General features: G+C 45.2%; 1 protein-coding gene across 1 annotated transcript in view; it reads left to right on the forward strand.

The window, feature by feature from the left end:
• The window catches only part of LOC126204143 (uncharacterized), a gene marked incomplete at its 3' end in the record, with an annotated part of 124,373 nt that overhangs the window by 87,479 nt on the left and 18,926 nt on the right, over window positions 1–17,968 (forward strand). Inside the window, exon 2 of the mRNA XM_049938553.1 lies at window positions 17,119–17,487. Coding sequence (XP_049794510.1) covers window positions 17,119–17,487 — 369 coding nt within the window. The remainder of the gene's footprint in view (window positions 1–17,118; window positions 17,488–17,968) is intronic.

Here is a 17,968-nt window from a genome sequence, read left to right on the forward strand (position 1 = left end):
GACGAAGCCTCTCCGTCGTTTCTAGGTCTCCAGTTCAATACGCTACATTAAGCAATATTTGAACGATGAACCGGAGGTGGCGCCCAGGCAGATTGTTCGAATCGATTAATTCCTTTTGCGAAAGATTGTAACTGGATTGAAATAAATGCTCAGCTAGTGGCAACATTTGTATGTGCACCGCTCGTGTTTTATGTCCAAAACCAGTCACCCTCGTTCGGGTTTTACGTGCGGAAACAGTCACCCTTAAATAACTGTGGACTGGAGCGAGACTGATGGTTCAGAATTGGTCCACGAAAGTTTTAACCGCTTTAAAAAAATATTGCTTCCTTCGGATATTTTTCTGCAAGTTTTTTGAAGGGAGTATCTTCTGTACTTTAAACTTGTGTGAGTCGGTTCAAATTGTACACGAAGGTAGATAAATGGATTAAGTCAGAACGAATTTTTTTTTATCCAGTAGTATTTAAGCGATGTCGAGATACGATGGTTTAAAGTCGAGCTGAATGTAGCAAGTAAAATTTGTTATTGCATGAATTTAATGCACGGAAACGGTATAAACTGATTAGAATAAGTAAAAAACGCATTCTTACGATAAAATTGAAAACTCGCTTTCAAAAATCTAGTTTTATACGGATTATACGTGTAAAAAACCGGTTTCATTTACGTGCGCCACTTCACTTTCGGACTTGCTTGAAACGGTTCAGATTTTGTGAGAAGGTAAACAAATATATGTAATTAATGGCCGTGCGGTTGTTTTGTGAAAGCTTTATCCATTGCCAAGGTATAAACAAAATGGTTCGAAAGACAATAACGAAACCTATACCGAGTCAGTCGTCGCTCGAGTCCACAAAAATCTACGTCGGCTAATGTCAAAATTATGGTAAAGTTGGAAACCAGAATGAAAAATGCTCCTATCATAGCACAAAAAAGACGAATATGTCCCGAGCCGAATTAGGGATGTAAAAGAAAGACTTATGTGGCAGCTTCAAGGACATTTAAATCAAACCATCTTGACACATTCACTTTTTTTTTACGAGTGAACCCTACTTTCCCATGCCAGTGATCTCTCTTAGCTGCAATGTGTTTGCACATCTGCATCTTGCAATTTATTGGCTGAAGTGCCTGATCCCGAGCCAGTAGATTCGCCAGCCATAGTAAACAATATGTTTTGTCATATGGCTGAAGAGCACTGAAGAGCATAATAAAGTTTTTCCGGGGGGGGGGGGGGAGGGAGGCGAAACTGAAACTTTCGGGAGGTGGGTTTGTTTCTGGAGGATGACATCATGTATTGTATTACTTTACTTGACGATGCACTATATAGTATAACCTAGGTGCTAATACTAACAAATAAAATATGTCAAGATGCTTTAACTGAATCAACTTCACAAATACCATAATTATTTTCCAAGTTTGGCAGATGTCTTGGTATGTCTGCGGTCTTGCAGACCGCTGTCTTTCAAGCATCTTCTGATGTGATGCCAATTAACGTCCGATGAAAACGGACGTCATCATCAGTCGGAGGTTCGCCCGTTTTGGAACTCTGATCGGAGTGGAATGGGTCTCATCTAATGCGTTCTCTCCGAAACATTTGGGGTGTTTCTATAGCGGTTTACCGTGGTGTAAAACCAAGCTTTATACAGACACGCTACTCATTCAGGACAGCCATCACAAAACAGCAAACTGACTGAAATACGACAGTGAAAGTTTTCTCACTAACAACGAGCAAAACCACTCAGCTACATTCATATTTGTATCTGAAATTTACACTAAAATGCCTGGCAGAGGTTTCTTCGAACCATCTTCAGACTGTTTATCTACCTTTCCACTCTCTAACAGCGCGTGGGAAACATGAACACTTAAATCTTCCCGTGCATACTCAGATTTCTCTTACTTTATTACCATGACCATTTATCTCCAAGTAGGCTGGCAACACTAAAATATTTTCTCGTTCAGAGGAGAAAGTCGATGACTGACATTTCGTGAAAAGCTCTTGCCGCAACGAAGAACGCCATTGTTTTACTGATTGCTATCCCAACTCGCTTATCATATCCGTAAGACCCTCTCCCCTATTTCACGATAATACAAAACACGCTGCCCTTCTTTGAACTTTTTAGATATCCTCCGTCAATTCTATCAAATGGATCCCATACCGCACAGCGTTATTTTCGCAGAGGTCGGACAATCGTAGTACAGGCACTTACTTTAACAGACGTGTTGAATCTTCTACGTCCTCTTCCAATAAAACGCAGTCTCTGGTTTAGCCTTACCACAACATTAGCTATGTGATCGTTCCAATTTAAGGTGCCGGCCGCTGTGGCCGAGCGGTTCTAGGCGCTTCACTCCGGAACCGCGCTGCTGCTACGGTTGCAGGTTCGAATCCTGCCTCGGGCATGGATGTGTGTAATGTCCTTAGGTTAGTTAGGCTTAAGTAGTTCTAAGTTTAGGGGACTGATGACTTCAGATGTTAAGTCCCATAGTGCTTAGAGCCATTTGAACCATTCGTTGCTCGTAATTATAATTCCTAGTGCAGGATGCTAATTGTTGAACTATATGAAAACAAACGTAAATTAGTTACAAACTAAGGCAGTCACACAGCTTATTCAACATGTAATCTTCACTACAGATATTCGGATTTAGGTTATGACATGTTCGATATGCCTGCCATCATTGGCGATGATGTGTCGCAGACGAATAGCGAAATTCTGCATGACCCGCTGAAGTGTTGGATCATCGATGCTGTCGATAACTTCCTGTATGGCTGTTTCCAGCTTAGCAATGGTTTTGAGGCTATTGCTGTACACCTTGTCTTCAATATAGCCCCACAAAAAGAAGTCTCATGTGTTCAGGACTGGAGAAATGGCGGCCAGTCAAGGCCCCTGCCAGTGGCCTCTGGATACCCCAGGGCCGGAATGCGGTCTCCACAAGTGCTCTTCCAAGACATCGAACACTCCCTTGCTTCTATGGGGTCGAGATCCGTCTTTCATGAACCATATATTGTCGAGATCAGCGTCACTTTAGATAATATGGTTGAAATAATCTTCCAAAATCTTCACGTACCGTTCGGTAGTCACCGTGCGATCAAGGAATATCGCACCGATTATTCCGTGAGTGGACACTGCACACCACATAGTCATCCGTTGAGGGTGAAGAGACTTCTCGATCGCGAAGTGCGGATTGTCAGGCCCCCAAATGCGCCTATTTTCCTTAGTGATGAATACATTCAAATGAAAGTGGGCTCCGTTGCTAAACCTCGTGCGCATGCGCATAGTGATTTCCATCATGCTCCGCGGCCAGTCGTGCGGTTTGAATGTCCTAACGCAAACGGCGATTTTATTTCATATAACTGTCACCCTGTATTTAGTTGAATTGACAGCCTTTAGGTTTGCATGATTTATCGTGTTACCGAAATTTAACTGATTTCTTTTAGTACTCAAGTGGATGACCTTAAACTTTTCCTTCTTCAGAAGCAGTTACCACTATTCTATCTACATCTACATACATAATACGCAAGCTACCGTATGGTATATGGCAGAGGGTACCATGTACCAATGCTAGTCATTTCCTTTCCTATTCCACTCGCAGATCTGCTTATATGTCTCCGTCCGGTCCCTAATTTTCCTTACCTTTTCTTCGTGGCCCTTACACCAAATGTACGTTGGAAGCAGTAAAATCGTTGTGCTGTCAGCTGCAAATACCTGTATTCCAAATTTTCTCAACAGTATTTTGCGAAAGGAACGTCGTCTTTTCTCCAGAGGTTCCCATGTGAGTTCAGGAAGCATCTCTGTAAGGTTCGCGTGTTGACCGAATCTATCAGCATTATAGTCAATAAAATTCTTCTGGGTTTGAGGCCGCATTGTCATCTGTAAAATTTCTAACTGCAGTTAGCATTACACCCTGAGGAAGGCGCCTTGCAACAGTCGCCGAAACGTCGGAATTTTACAGATGACAATGCGGCGTCAAACACAGAAGAATTTTATTGACTGTGACAACGGCCGCGGAAGCCTAAGTTTAACATCTATCAGCATCATCATCAGCATCTAGCATCACGCTTCAGCACACGCTTCGATGTCTTCTTTTAATCCGACCTGGCCGGGGTCCCAAACTCTCGAGCAGTACTCAAGAATGTGTCGCACAGGTGTTCTGTGCGCGCTCTCCTTTACAGATCAACCACACTTGATAATAAAACTGTTCCATCAAACCGTAGTCTACCATTCGCCTTCCTACTACCGTCCTTACGTGCTATTTCCATTTACTATCGCTGTGCAGGGTTTCGCGTAGATATTTAATCGACGTGATTGTCTCAAGCAACACAACACCAATAAAAATTACAGGATAGTTTTCCTACTCAACTGCATCAAGTCACATTTTTCTACATTTAGAGCAAGCTCCCATTCATCACACCAAGGTTGGCATAATCTGGTCGGGCAGCTGCTGGGGTATAGCCTCCCATTCTTGCACCAGTGCCTGTCGGAGCTCCTCAAGTGTCGTAGGAGTTGGAAGATGTGCAGCGATACGTCGACTGAGAGCATCCCAGACGGGTTCGATGGGGTTTAGGTCTGGAGAACAGGCAGGCCACTCCATTCGCATGATATCTTCTGTTTCAAGGTACTCCGCCACGATGACAACTCGGTGGGGCCGTGCGTTATCACCCATTAGGAGGAAGTTGGGTCCCACTGCACTCCAGAAAAGGCGGACATACTGGTGCAAACTGACGTCCCTATGTACCTGACCTGTTACAGTTCCTCTGTCAAAGACATGCAGGGGTGTACGTGCACCACTCATAATCCTACCCCGCACCATAAAACCACGACCTCCGTACAGGTCACTTTCAAGGACATTAAGGGGCTGGTATTTCGTTTCTGGTTCACACCAGATGAAAACCCGGCGAGAATCACTGTTCAGACTATACCTGGACTCGTCCGTGAACGTAACCTGGGACCACTGTTCCAATGACCATGTGCTGTGTTCTTGACACAGGCTTTACGGGCTCTCCTGTGACCAGTGGGTCAGTGGAATGCACTTTGCAGGTCTCCGGGCGAATAAACCCTGTCTGTTTAGTCGTCTGTGGACAGTGTGTCTGGAGACAACTGTTCCAGTGGCTGCAGTGAGGTCCCGAGCATGGCTACCTGCAGTAATCCGTGGCCGTCTGCAGGCATTGTTGGTGAGATATCGGTCTTCTTGTGGTGTTGTACACTTTGGACTTCCCATACTGTAGCGCCTGGACACGTTTCCTGTCTGCTGGAATCGTTGCCATAATCTTGGGATCACACTTTGTGGCACACGAAGGGTCCGTACTACGATCTGCTGTGTTTGACGAGCCCCCAGTCGACCTAGTATTCTCTCATAGTGTCATCAGTATGTGTTCTTTGAACCTTTTTTAACAAACAGTCACCATTAGCACGTCTGAAAACGTCTGCACAGTTACTCGCTGCACCGTACTCTGACATGCACCAACACACCTCTGCGTATGTGGATGCTGCCAGAATACAATCTAAGAAAGGGGACAGTTCCGTAGAGTACTCCTTGTATAATCATTTTGGATTTCCTCCGGGATCTGGCGACTTATTTGTTTTCAACTGTTTTCCAGTTGCCTCTCAACGCCATCGACGCCTATTTCTGTGCTCCATGAGGAAGTCTGTGCGAATGTCAAACTAAACTCCGCCCGAACAAGCCATGAAGGCCCAACGGTACCGACCGGTCGCCATGTCATCCTCAGTTCGCAGGCCTCACTGGATGCGGATATGGCCGTACGTCAGTTTACGAGACCGGAGCCGCTACTTCTCAATCAAGCAGCTCCTCAGTTTGCCACACAAGGGCTGAGAACATTACTGTCCTGGGTGAATGATTTTTTAAAAGCGAAGTTTAAAACTTGAGACATACTATCTGATTTACAACGGCTCGCAACCAGCTGCGTCAGTGATTCAAAGATGGTGTGTGGGCAAAGATATTTAGTGGTATTTTTTAGAGCATGTGTAACCAATTGCACGAAAAATGTAAATATCGGGAGTTCAGAAAAACATCTCTTACTTATTTTGAACCAGACTGAAGATCTTCATCGCCTCTGATGTTTCATTCACGACAATGCCAGAAATTTTTAGAGATCTTTTATACTTTTTATGGAGAAAGGCGTCATTTGACCAAAACGTGCATTTCACGCGTTGTCTACGCGAATGGCGGGCAGCGGAAGTGGCACGGTATGCTACTTGATCTCGCAGGGGTGGGCGAGCTGCAGGGAGGTCCCAGACGTTTCCGCGCTGGCATGCGGGCGCCCGCACAGAGCGCAGGTGGTCCCTGACACTGCCTGTGCCGAGCGCCAGAGGTTATCAGCCCGTGTCGCCTCTCACTTACCCCGCGTTCTGAGCGGTAGACGAGTGCGCTTTACGACCAAGCGTTGCAAAGAGACACCTATGTAGGCTATCACAGCATGTGACAAAAGCGGTCTAATGGAGAGCAGGGCAAGATAACGCAAACGAAACAAGGAAGATTGGGTTTAAGGGGGGACATTGATGTTTTCATACTCTACTTCAAAAATGCACCAAATCCACAGTTTTGGAGATATGGCAATGAAATTTTGTACCACACTTTGCATGAAAGCAACATATTTACATATAAAATCCTTTGATTATTATTCAACTTTTTTTGTATGAAATTTGAAGTTTTATTTTCAAAAAATAATGTATGTTCCTTTTTCTCAGAAAGCATTCAAGAGATTTCTACAAAAATATCTCTGTTTCATCTCTTTATATGTTGTAATCTTATCTCATGAAGTTTTTGGAATAGGTTAAATTGGAGAATTTTCATAATTTTTTAACTATAATTCCACAAGTACAATTTTAAATTCATGCAAAATTCCAAGCACTTTGCGCCATATCCCAGCTTGCAATCAGAATTTCAAAATTTGTTCTTGAGACAACGTTTATTAGGTTTACAGAAATATGTGTACTAAATTTCATAATTCTAGCATTCATAGAATTTGAGGAAAAGGTACATAAACTTTAAAATACAAACTTTTCAGGAAACGCAATTTAAAGTTCAACTTAACTTTTTTCCTTATGTAACTTCTTCAGAAGGCACCACATTAGAACTCTGGGTCGTCTTTTCCTTCAAGGCTTCTCTTCTGGTTTCTTGTTATCTGTCTTCTTTCCTTTACCAGGTCTTTAACTCACTTTTCGGCTGCAGAGACGCGCTGTAAATCTATTTTTCTCAGGATGTCTTGAGTAAAATTTCCTACCTTGAAGTCCATTCTTTCTAATACCTTCATCCTCCCAACAGTTATCCCGTTTTTTATACACTCTTTGTGATCGTGGCATAACTGAATGAAGAAAGAATCGAACACTTGTATAAATCTCCGTCAGTATCACAAGGCAAAAAAAGAAATGTTTCGTCATAAACGTTGCAGCTAGTTTGTTATTGTTTATAAGATACGGAACAGCATCAAAGAAGATCTATGAAATCAAAGAGTATGTATCAGGGCCTTCTAGATGAATCCCGCTAACGTTTGGTTGAAAGTAACACATAGAATCGCTGTTCACTGAGCTGGTATTGAAGTGCTGCTTCAAAACGTGGGCGTGGCAAGGAGGCCGCGTCACACTTTTATTTAATTTTCAGACACTTCAGATGCGATTTCAACATTGAAACTCTGGGAGCTTATTGTCCATCAGTTGTACTAACAAATAAAAAATAAATCGAAAATTGACATTTTTGGTCAATTGCATCAACTTAGAACTACTGAAACCTAACTAACCTAAGGACATCACACACATCCATGCCCGAGGCAGGATTCGAACCTGCGACTGTAGCGCCTAGAACCGCTGGGCCACTCCGGCCGGCGCGCAGTTCTTAGATCGGCTACTGCTGCTGCTACAATGACAGGTAACCAAGATTTAAGTGAGTTTGAACGTGGTGTTACAATCGGCGCACGAGCAATGGGACACAGCATCTCCGACGTAGCGATAAAGTGGGGATTTTCTCGCACGACCATTTCACAAGTGTACCGGAATATCTGGAATACGATACAACATCAAATCTCCGACATCGCTGCGGCGGGATAAAGACCCTGCAAGAACGGGACCAACGACGACTTAAGAGAATTGTTCAACGTGACAGAAGCGCAACCCCTCCGCAAATTGCTGCAGAACTCCATACTGGGCCATCAACAAGTGTCAGCGTGCGAACCATTCAATGAAACATCATCAACATGGGGTCTGGGAGCCGAAGGCTCGCTCGTCTACACTTGATGACTGCACAACACAAAACTTCACAACTCGCCTGGGCTTGTCAACACCGGCATTGGACTCTTGATGAATGGAAACCTGTTGCCTGGTCGGACGAGTCTCGTTTCAAATTGTATCGAGCGGATGAACGTTTACGGGTACGGAGACAACCATATGAATCCATGGACGCTTCATGTCAGCATGGGACTGTTCAAGCTGGTGGAGGCTCTGTAATGGTGTGGCGCATGGTGTAGTTGGAATGATGGGGGATCACTGATATGTCTAGATACGACTGTGATAGGTGACACTTACGTAAGCGTCCTGTCTCATTGCCTGCATCCATTCATGTCCGTTGTGCATTCCGACGGACTTGGGCACCTCCAACAAGACAATGTGGCACCTCACACTTCCAGAATTGCTACAGAGTGGCTTCAGGAACACTCTTGTGAATTTAAACACTTCCGCTGGCCACCGGACACCTCAGAAATGAACATTATTGGCATATCTGGGATGTCTTGCAACGTGCTGTTCAGAAGAGATCTCCACCGCTTCGTACTCTTACCGATTTATGGACAGCCCCGATGAATTCATGGTGTCAGTTCCCTCTAGAAGCAGGTGTACCACGTTTTTTTTTGGCTCTTTAGTGTATTTATGAATCACGCTGTACCCTGTGGCAACCCGATGTAAGGATTTGGGTTAGGCGCATGCGTGCAGAGCGTTACTTGCCATCATGTGTAGCATCAACAATGAAATACGGAGGAGATGTTCTTGATGGTTACGATATGGTACTGCGTACAGTAGAGGATCAATTCGGATATAATGACTGCTTTATCAGCATGACAATGCACCCTGTTATAAAGCAGCATCTGTGAGGCAGTGGTTTGAGGACGGTGACATTCTTGCATTGGGTGGCTTGCTCAAAGCGCTGACCTGAACCCAATGAAACACCTTTCGCATGAGTCAGAACGTCGGCTTCGCCCGGACACCAGCGACTAACATCCTTATTTTCTTTGATTCCCGCTCCTGAAGAAGAATGGCAGCCATTCCTTTACAGACACATTCAGATACGTCACTGGAAGCGTGTCAAGTGGAGTTCAAGTCGTCACGAAGGCAAAGGGAGGACACGTCCCATATTTATGTCGACTAATTGGTTCAAAAATGGTTCAAATGGCTCTGAGCCTATGGGACTTAACATCTGAGGTCATCAGTCCCCTAGAACTTAGAACTACTTAAACCTAAGTAACCTAAGGACATCACAAACATCCATGCCCGAGGCAGGATTCGAACCTGCGGCCGTAGCGGTCGCGCGGTTCCAGACTGTAGCACCTAGAAACGCTCGACCACTCCGGCCGGCCGACTAATTGGTGTCAGGATACTTTTGATCAGACAGTGACCTAACGATAACCTGGTACGCGAGAGGAGGAAGTTTCAGCTCCATATCCAGTCATTCCGAATTAACCTATTCACCACTGCACACGTACACTGCCGGTGCACAAATACCCTGCCAGCGTCACGAATGGTTTCCTTCGGCATAATTCTCTTGTTCGGTCATTGGTCTGTTTTTGTTACTAATCTCCTTTTTTTATGCGAAGAGAGACGTGTTTGTCAAATGGCCTTTTGCATTTTCCGCTAATAATGACGGACAAGACTAGTTGACCAATCGTCATTGAATGTGACGGAACACGTTTTAGAAACTATTTACGTACTTACGATGCGATACGATATTGCAATGCCTGTGCTATTCTGAATTAAAATGCAAAGTTCCTTTGGACGTGCTCACTTATCCGAGAGAACTTAGCGTCGTATTTCAAAATAACGCAGGCACTGCAATATCGTAACTATCCGCCGACACGGTGCAAATGACTTTCAAGTAAAATGTGTCACCTGTACGGGAAGATACGTAATGAATGTACGAGTACAGGTGGTAGACGTATGCTTGCCGACATACGGAAGCCTGGGTCTGGTCGTGAGTCGTGCACGGATAGCCAAATGGTAAGACGACCGCTCGCAATAAGCCGGAAATCGCCGTTCGAGTCCAGGTCCGGCACAAATTTTCATTGTCGTCATTCCAATCTACAGCTGATGGTTGTCCATATTCACAACCGCGAATACATTTTTTTAATCACGACTGACTATGCTGTTTCCGTGGAAGAAATCCATCAGGAGTTACATCCTCTGCCTTATGGAAGAGGAGTGAATGACACGGAATAGTAGAGTGATTTATGTGTCCCAATGGGAGAACACATTCTCGAGCTTACCGCCATACGAAAAATGTTCAAATGTGTGTGAAATCTTATGGGACTTAACTGCTAAAGTCATCAGTCCCTAAGCTTACGCACTACTTAAACTAAATTATCCTAAGGACAAACACACACACCCATGCCCGAGGGAGGACTTGAACCTCCGCCGGGACCAGCCGCACAGTCCATGACTGCAGCGCCCTAGACCGCTCGGCAAATCCCGTGCGATCCGCAATACGAGCATAACGGTGATTTTAGAAGCGGCGACTGAGAATCGCGGATGAAAGAGACACGTAAACAGACCACGAATTACTGTAAACCACAAGATTGCCCTCGGCCTGTGCGAACACTAGAGATGGTGCGGTGACATAATCGTTTCCTGCGGCCGCGCTTCACGCCGACTGCCCCGGCTCCGCGTGGGAGGCGCTTGCGGTCAGGCGAGGTCCAGCCCCGAAACCGCAGCAGGTCCAGCCGAGGCCGCCACGTCGGCCGCCTGCCCCCGGTAGGGGTCCGGCTTCTTCTGTGGTGACGTCACTTGGATTTGGCAGGGAGAGGATGAGAGGACGGCGGGGAAGAACACGCCTCCTCTGTTGGGACATTCGTTTCACGCTATTAGGGGTAAAGTATGCATATGACGTTGTATCTTGTTGCTTCAAAAAATAGTTCAAATGGCTCTGAGCACTATGGGACTTAAGTTCTGAGACCATCAGTCCCCTAGAACTTAGAACTACTCAAACCTAACTAACCTGCGGACATCACACACATCCATGCCCGAGGCAGGATTCGAACCTGCGACCGTAGCGGTCGCGCAGTTCCAGACTGTAGCGCCTAGAACCACTCGGCCACACCGGCCGGCTCTTGTAGCTCATCAGGTTCATAACATCTACCCTCTGCGTATGAGATCGAGTTGTGATGCACAGGTTCGAATCCTGCCTCGGGCATGGATGTGTGTGATGTCCATAGGTTAGTTAGGTTTAAGTAGTTCTAAGTTCTAGGGGACTGATGACCTCAGCAGTTAAGTCCCATAGTGCTCAGAACCATTTGAACCATTTTTTTGTGATGCACAAGATACTTGTTATTGATTTGTATATAAAGTTTTCCTCCAGTTCCATTCGGGCAAGAAGTATGAGAAGATCCTTATTTATATATTACTCTGCCAACTGTTCTCGTACAGCGGCACGGGTTAGCTCGCAGTCTAAGGCGCCTTGCACGGTTCGCGGCTACCCTCCCCCCCTCCACCCCCCCTCCCCCGTCAGAGGTTCGAAGGTTCGAGTCCTCCCTCCTCCCTCGGATTTGAGGATATTAGTGAGTGTGTCGTCCTCAGCGTAAGTTAGTAGTTCAAGTTAGATCAAGTAGTGTGTACGCTTAGGGACCGATGGCCTTAGCAGTTTGGTCCCATAGGCACTTACCACAAATTTCCAAACTTTGTTCTTCTACACTTTTATGATCACGGGCACTATGAAGCTATATGTATTAGACAACGACTGGCCAAAGTCTCCTAAGTGGATTTTCTTGGAATACTGTATGTGTGTCTTTGAATGTGTGGCAATTGAGATTTTTCAGTTTTGTTACACTCTTCCACGACATGTTCGCCTTTGTGGTAGACGTTCATCTGTCGTAAAGAGCATTGGGTTTCCTCAGTGGACACAGACGAAAAGATTAACACGACAAAAAAAGGTATGGTGATAAGCATCTGTCTTGAAAGACTGCGAAAAAAGAAACAGATTGTCAGCTTCAGGCGGTTTTAAAGGTTGTTGCGTAAAAAAAAGAATAACAGAGCCGCCATTCATCAGATTGAAATGTCCTCTTTGAAAATTTATGAATGACACTGCTGAAAAAACTGTTATGTTATTTGATTTTCAAACAGCTGAGCAAAACTGAACGTACTCAGACATTTTTCTCTTTAGTTATTCTGATCACCACTAAACTGACACACAATATTTTTAGCGCAACGCAATCTGACTTTCAATAATCCCTACAAAAGAATGGCCCTGACTAACAATAATCTATACCTTTCATGAATCACTTAGCTCACAAAAATCTTCGCTACTCGAACTACTGCAATACAGCGAACGCCAATACTACCAGCTAAATAAAAGATTCTAGCTACTGAAGGCACTAACTGCTGGTAGGCATAGTTAGCAAATGAAAGATTTTAATAGAGAACAAACAATGTTCAAAAGTCATCATATATATCTGTCAATTCATGACATCCATCTTAATAAATTTCCTGTTTCTGGCGGACACACGACCAGATCGTCCGCTTATAGAAACCTCTCAAAATTCTGGCATTTCTCTCTCCACATCCACCACTGCTGGCAGCTCACCCCCTACTGCCCAAAGCTACGCGATGTTCACATGCAACTGCCCAACACTGCACAAGCGAATATTCCAACAGTAAGTCCAACCAGCCATAGACTGCACAACGCAGTCAGCGATTTTCATACAGAGCACTACGTGGCATTACCAACATAAAAACCTAGTCTACTTACAAGATAAAATGTACAGCGCTCTATGCGAGTAGCGTCACATTATTCTTACAGTGCCTGCAAACTGGTCCATTTTTAACATGTAATTGGTAGGGCCGTGGCCTTTTTAGATTTCGGGCCTCCCCATCTGGGCAAATCCTCAACTGGAAACCATGGAAAACCAGGAATGAGTTCAGCCAACAATCGCTGCTGTCGTTTAACCACTTGGGTTCAACTTTGGTCTTTACTAATATGTGACACTGAATCCTGCAGTGGCCAATTGCGCGTGTAAGTGAAGCCCATGGCCTTATTCCTATCGTTTGATTTTCTTTCACATCGTTCGTTGTTTCTTTAAAATGGCAGTAGTCCTCTCTGCTGATTTTTCATTCATGTTATTTCTGTTCGATTTAGTAAGTATTGTAAACTAATTGTTGGTCTTTATTCCATCTTCTTCTTAGATGATGATGACTTTCATAAAATATTCTGCACTCCATTAGGCCATCTAGTACACAAGACGTATGTAGAATGTTGGAATTAGAAACAGTCCAGGTTGCAATTTTTTTTAAAATAAATTGCAAGTAAAGCTGTTATTAATTAAAAAAAGATGACTTTCTTTACGTCCATTCTCGTACAGGTTTTAATTTAGTTAGCAATGCCGCTACTGAGGTGAGTGAAATTGACAAATACGCCTCAGCAACCTTTACTGAAAATTGAACCAAGTAGATGAACTGATTGATTTAGTTTTATGATTTTTGTAATTAATGATCTGTGACGTCAGAATTTTGCAGGCAACCCGAATCTGCAACTGATATTACTAAATTAACTTTATTCGGCTCTCTTTCGTTGTGATATGAACGAGTGTGGACAGCCGTTGCGGGCCGGCCGCGGTGGCCGTGCGGTTCTGGCGCTGCAGTCCGGAACCGCGAGGCTGCTACGGTCGCAGGTTCGAATCCTGCCTCGGGCATGGGTGTGTGTGATGTCCTTAGGTTAGTTAGGTTTAAGTAGTTCTAAGTTCTAGGGGACTTATGACCTAAGATGTTGAGTCCCATGGTGCTCAGAGCCATTTGAACCATTTGAACAGCCGTTGCGACCGCGCCATACAAGTTGTATGCCTTCAAGAAGTCTCCGTGTTACATACTCATATATTACCTTCGTCAGCGTTACCTCATTGTGTTTCTTACAACGTTCCTTCAGAAACACGCTGCGTTTGACTTGCCTCCTGTGTACCGCTCAGAGACAGCGGGGTCCTGCCGTTCACGGACAGACAGTACCCGGACAGAGAGCATTCCTGGTCCGGCTGGCCGGTAACGGCCGTTCGGCCCCATCGCTGCCCCCGACTCTTCAGCCGTGACGGTAACTGTGCAGCAGCTCTCAGTTCCGCCGCTGCATTTCTGCCTGCCGTTTTTCGTCTCCCCCTCACCGCTCTTCGCAGTCATCATTCGTTCGCCGCACCTTCGAAATGCCACTCTAAGAAAGAAAAAAACGACGCATCACAAAGGAATAATTCGAATCCAGGGACGGAAATTTGGTATATGTGATGTACATGTACAGACAAACAAATGTTCACAATTTCAGAAAAAGGGGATTATTTATTCAAGAGAAAGAGTTTCACAAACTGAGCAAGTCAATGACGCGGTGGTCCCCTCTGTCCCTTATGCAAGCAGTTATTCGGCTTGGCATTGATTGATAGAGTAGTGAGATGTCCTCCTGAGGGACAGTGTGTCAAATTCTCTCCAATTAGCGCGTTAGATCCTCAAAATCCCGAGCTGGCTGGAGCGCCCTGCTCATAGTGCTCCCAACGTTCTCAATCGGGGAGAGATCTGGCGACTTTGCCAGTCACGGCAGGGTTTGGAAAGCACGAAGTCGAGCAGTAGAAACTCTCGCCGTCTCGCCGTGTGCAGGCGGTCGTCATCTTGCTGAAATTTATTTTATCGTATGGCTAGGGACCCCCGTCGGGCAGGCCGTACGCCGGGTGCCGGTCTTTCAATTTGACGCCACTTGGACGTCCTGCAGTCGATGAGGATGAGAGAATGATGAAGAGGACAGCACAACACCCAGTCCCTGGGCGGAGAAAATTCCCCGACCCAGCCGGGAATCGAACCCGGGCCCAGAGGATTGACAATCCGTCACGCTGACCACGCTACTGGGGGCGGACATCTTGCTGAAATGCAATGGCTTGCCATGAACGGCAATAAAAGGGGCGTAGGATATCCTAAGGGTGCCGCGGATGACAACCAAACGGGTCTTCCTATACGAGAAAGCAGCCGTAATACTCAAGTTCGTTTTTCATTATTTTTCAAGTTAATTATCGAAATAGTTATTACAGTTTTGCGTTCCAAGCATTAGTAACTTATTGAGAGACGTGAATGATTATGAAATACATGTCCAAACACCGAATCTCCTTGGTTCGGTGACATAAGCCACATATTAATGACGAAGAAATACCTTCGAATATGTGTATAATTGCAGTTTTATCCGGTGAAAACAAGAGAACATGAACATATATTTCATGCATCAGAATGCATGTTCTTATTATGAGAGGCATTTTCCTTGACAGGTAACAACATTGTAGGGGGCCTAATATTTCGCACAGTTCTATGCTTCTCTCGACTCTCTAATAATATATATTATCGTAAATGTAATTGCGTTCGCTTCAAAAGTGGGAATTTTGAGGATTCTTGCCGTTCTTTGTTCAGACTCTGCAACAACTGTGGAACTGGTTTCTTCTGTGTTGGGAAACAGTTTTATTGCTTTTGAACTCATCAGTATAACTTCCTGGCCGCCTGTAGCGTTGCAGTCGTAGTGGATAACGATGAAGAGTCGAAGTGTCGCCACTGTTATGTTAGACTGGGCTAAGAACTGCATTATGACGGAAATAACAGACGACACTGGTGTAATTTTACAATATTTATTTTTTATCAACTGGTTTTCGAATATTCAACTGAGTTCTCTAAATAGTCTTAAATGACACATTTAAAGAACATTGGAAACGAATTGAGGTACTTTGCAGATGTACTACTTTAAAGTCTTCGATCCCACAAAAAAAAAAGAAAAAATAGGGCCACACGTATTTATAATATCACACTAGTGTTGTGTGCTTTCTCATTCGTAATGAGCAAAATTTTCTACCAACAACGAATCAGCCATTTAATGGAATAAGAATACTGCATGATAATGCAATGATATGAAATTTTAAGTCGTTTGTTTTCCGCGAGCAGTACACCTGAACTAAACACCTGATCTTGCACCTAATAACAGAGGCGTCGCAAAAAATAAAAATAAATAAATAAAGGAAGGAGAACTTTAGTTTGCAGACCGGTTACGTTGTGGTATAATTTACATTTTAAAAGCCTAACATGTGTAAAAAATAAAACGCTATTATCGTTTGTGTGAAAGTAGGTAGGTATTGACAAGGGTTTAACGTACGAGTAATGTATTGTGAGCGTCCTGCCTACTAAGGGACTGGAAAATATTCAGCAAATTGTTTTTATTATGTCATTTACTTTTCTGGAGACGTAGCATAAATTTTGGGGTTCATGTACGTAGCTTCTCGCCAGGTTGAGTCCCCTGCGTCTGTGGGCCAGAGCTTCATCAGACGCAAGGAGTAATAATTTCTAATTACTGTAAGTTTCATAAGATTTTCAGTTAAACAAACATAAACAAGTGTATCGCAAAGGTACGTGAAATGCGTATAATAATTTATTACGTCAACGATCGCTGAGATATATAAAAAATTATTACATTACCAGTTTCGGCAAATATTTATCATCTTCATATGTGCTTGATCCACAAAAAGCTTTGTACATACAAACATAGTTAGGCAGTCTGAACGTGATAAGGTCACTTAACATTTCAATGAATGTACTACATATCGTTATATGATGTCTATTCATTGAAACGCTAAACGATCTTATGATGTTCGAAGTCAGTAAATATATTTGTTTGTCTGTACAAAGATTTTTGTGAATTACGTGCATCTGAAGGTGGTAACTACTTGCCGAAACTGGTAATGTGATTATTATTTATTTAGCTAAGCGTAATAAATTATTATATAAACATCGAAATGGTCGCATACTTCCAGGTGGGAATATGCCAGCTTTTTTAATAATTCATATCGAGTTTGGCGGATTGACCCTTGTTTGTTCGGAGGAGCACAATAGACAGGTGGAGTGACGGGAGTGTGTGTGCTCGATTGCGCAGGTGACGCTGCAAGTGAGCCACAAGGGGCTGAAGATCATCCAGAACGTGCCGAAGGCGTCGGGCGGCAAGTCGGGGGCGGGCGGCGGGGGCGGCGCCGTCAAGTGGGAGACGGTGAAGCATCTGGTGCCGGCCGAGGCGGTGACGTGCGCGCTGCAGCAGGCCGACGTGGTGGCGGCCATCCTGCTGCTGGTGAACCCGGCGACGCGCTGCCCGGTGCACGTGCACGCCTACCGCTGCGACAGCGTCGAGACGGCGAGCCTGCTGCGCGCGCAGCTGGCGGCGCTCGCTGAGCGGCCCGACACGCTGCGCCGCATCGCCGAGCTGGAGGCGCGCCTGCGCTCGCAGGGCCTGCTGCCGCCCGCGCCCGGCGCCGCCCCCGCGCCCGGCCACGCCCACCACGGCCAGCCGGCCGCGCACGCGCAGCCGCCGCCCGCCGGCCGGTCGCCGCCGCTGGGGCGGCCGCCGCGCGCCAGGAGGCCGCTCAGCGCCGGCGGCGGATCCGACGGTGAGTGGCCGCGCTGTCGCCAGCTGCACTCTGCTGTCTGCAAACTGAAGAGCGAGCCGCGCTCGAAACGGGGAAGCGGCCTCTCCCGCGAGGACGCCAATACTGTCGTGCACCACACGGCAATCTGATTTTTAATTTTTTTTTGGTGTTTATAGTACGTCGAAATGTCCACTCGAAAAGGACTGTTTGAGGCAAGCACAATAAATGTTAGCCAAAAAGGCGATGCCAGTAGAATGCAGATGAGCTGGAAGGGAGTTTCAATAACCTGTATTTCTGTTGTGTCAAAGCTTCAGCTCCAGTTACAGTGTTCCTGCTAGCACCACATCTCAAAACTTACACCTGTAG

The sequence above is a fragment of the Schistocerca nitens genome, chromosome 9 (genome assembly GCF_023898315.1).
Source record: "Schistocerca nitens isolate TAMUIC-IGC-003100 chromosome 9, iqSchNite1.1, whole genome shotgun sequence".
NCBI classification, from domain to species: Eukaryota; Metazoa; Arthropoda; class Insecta; order Orthoptera; family Acrididae; genus Schistocerca; species Schistocerca nitens.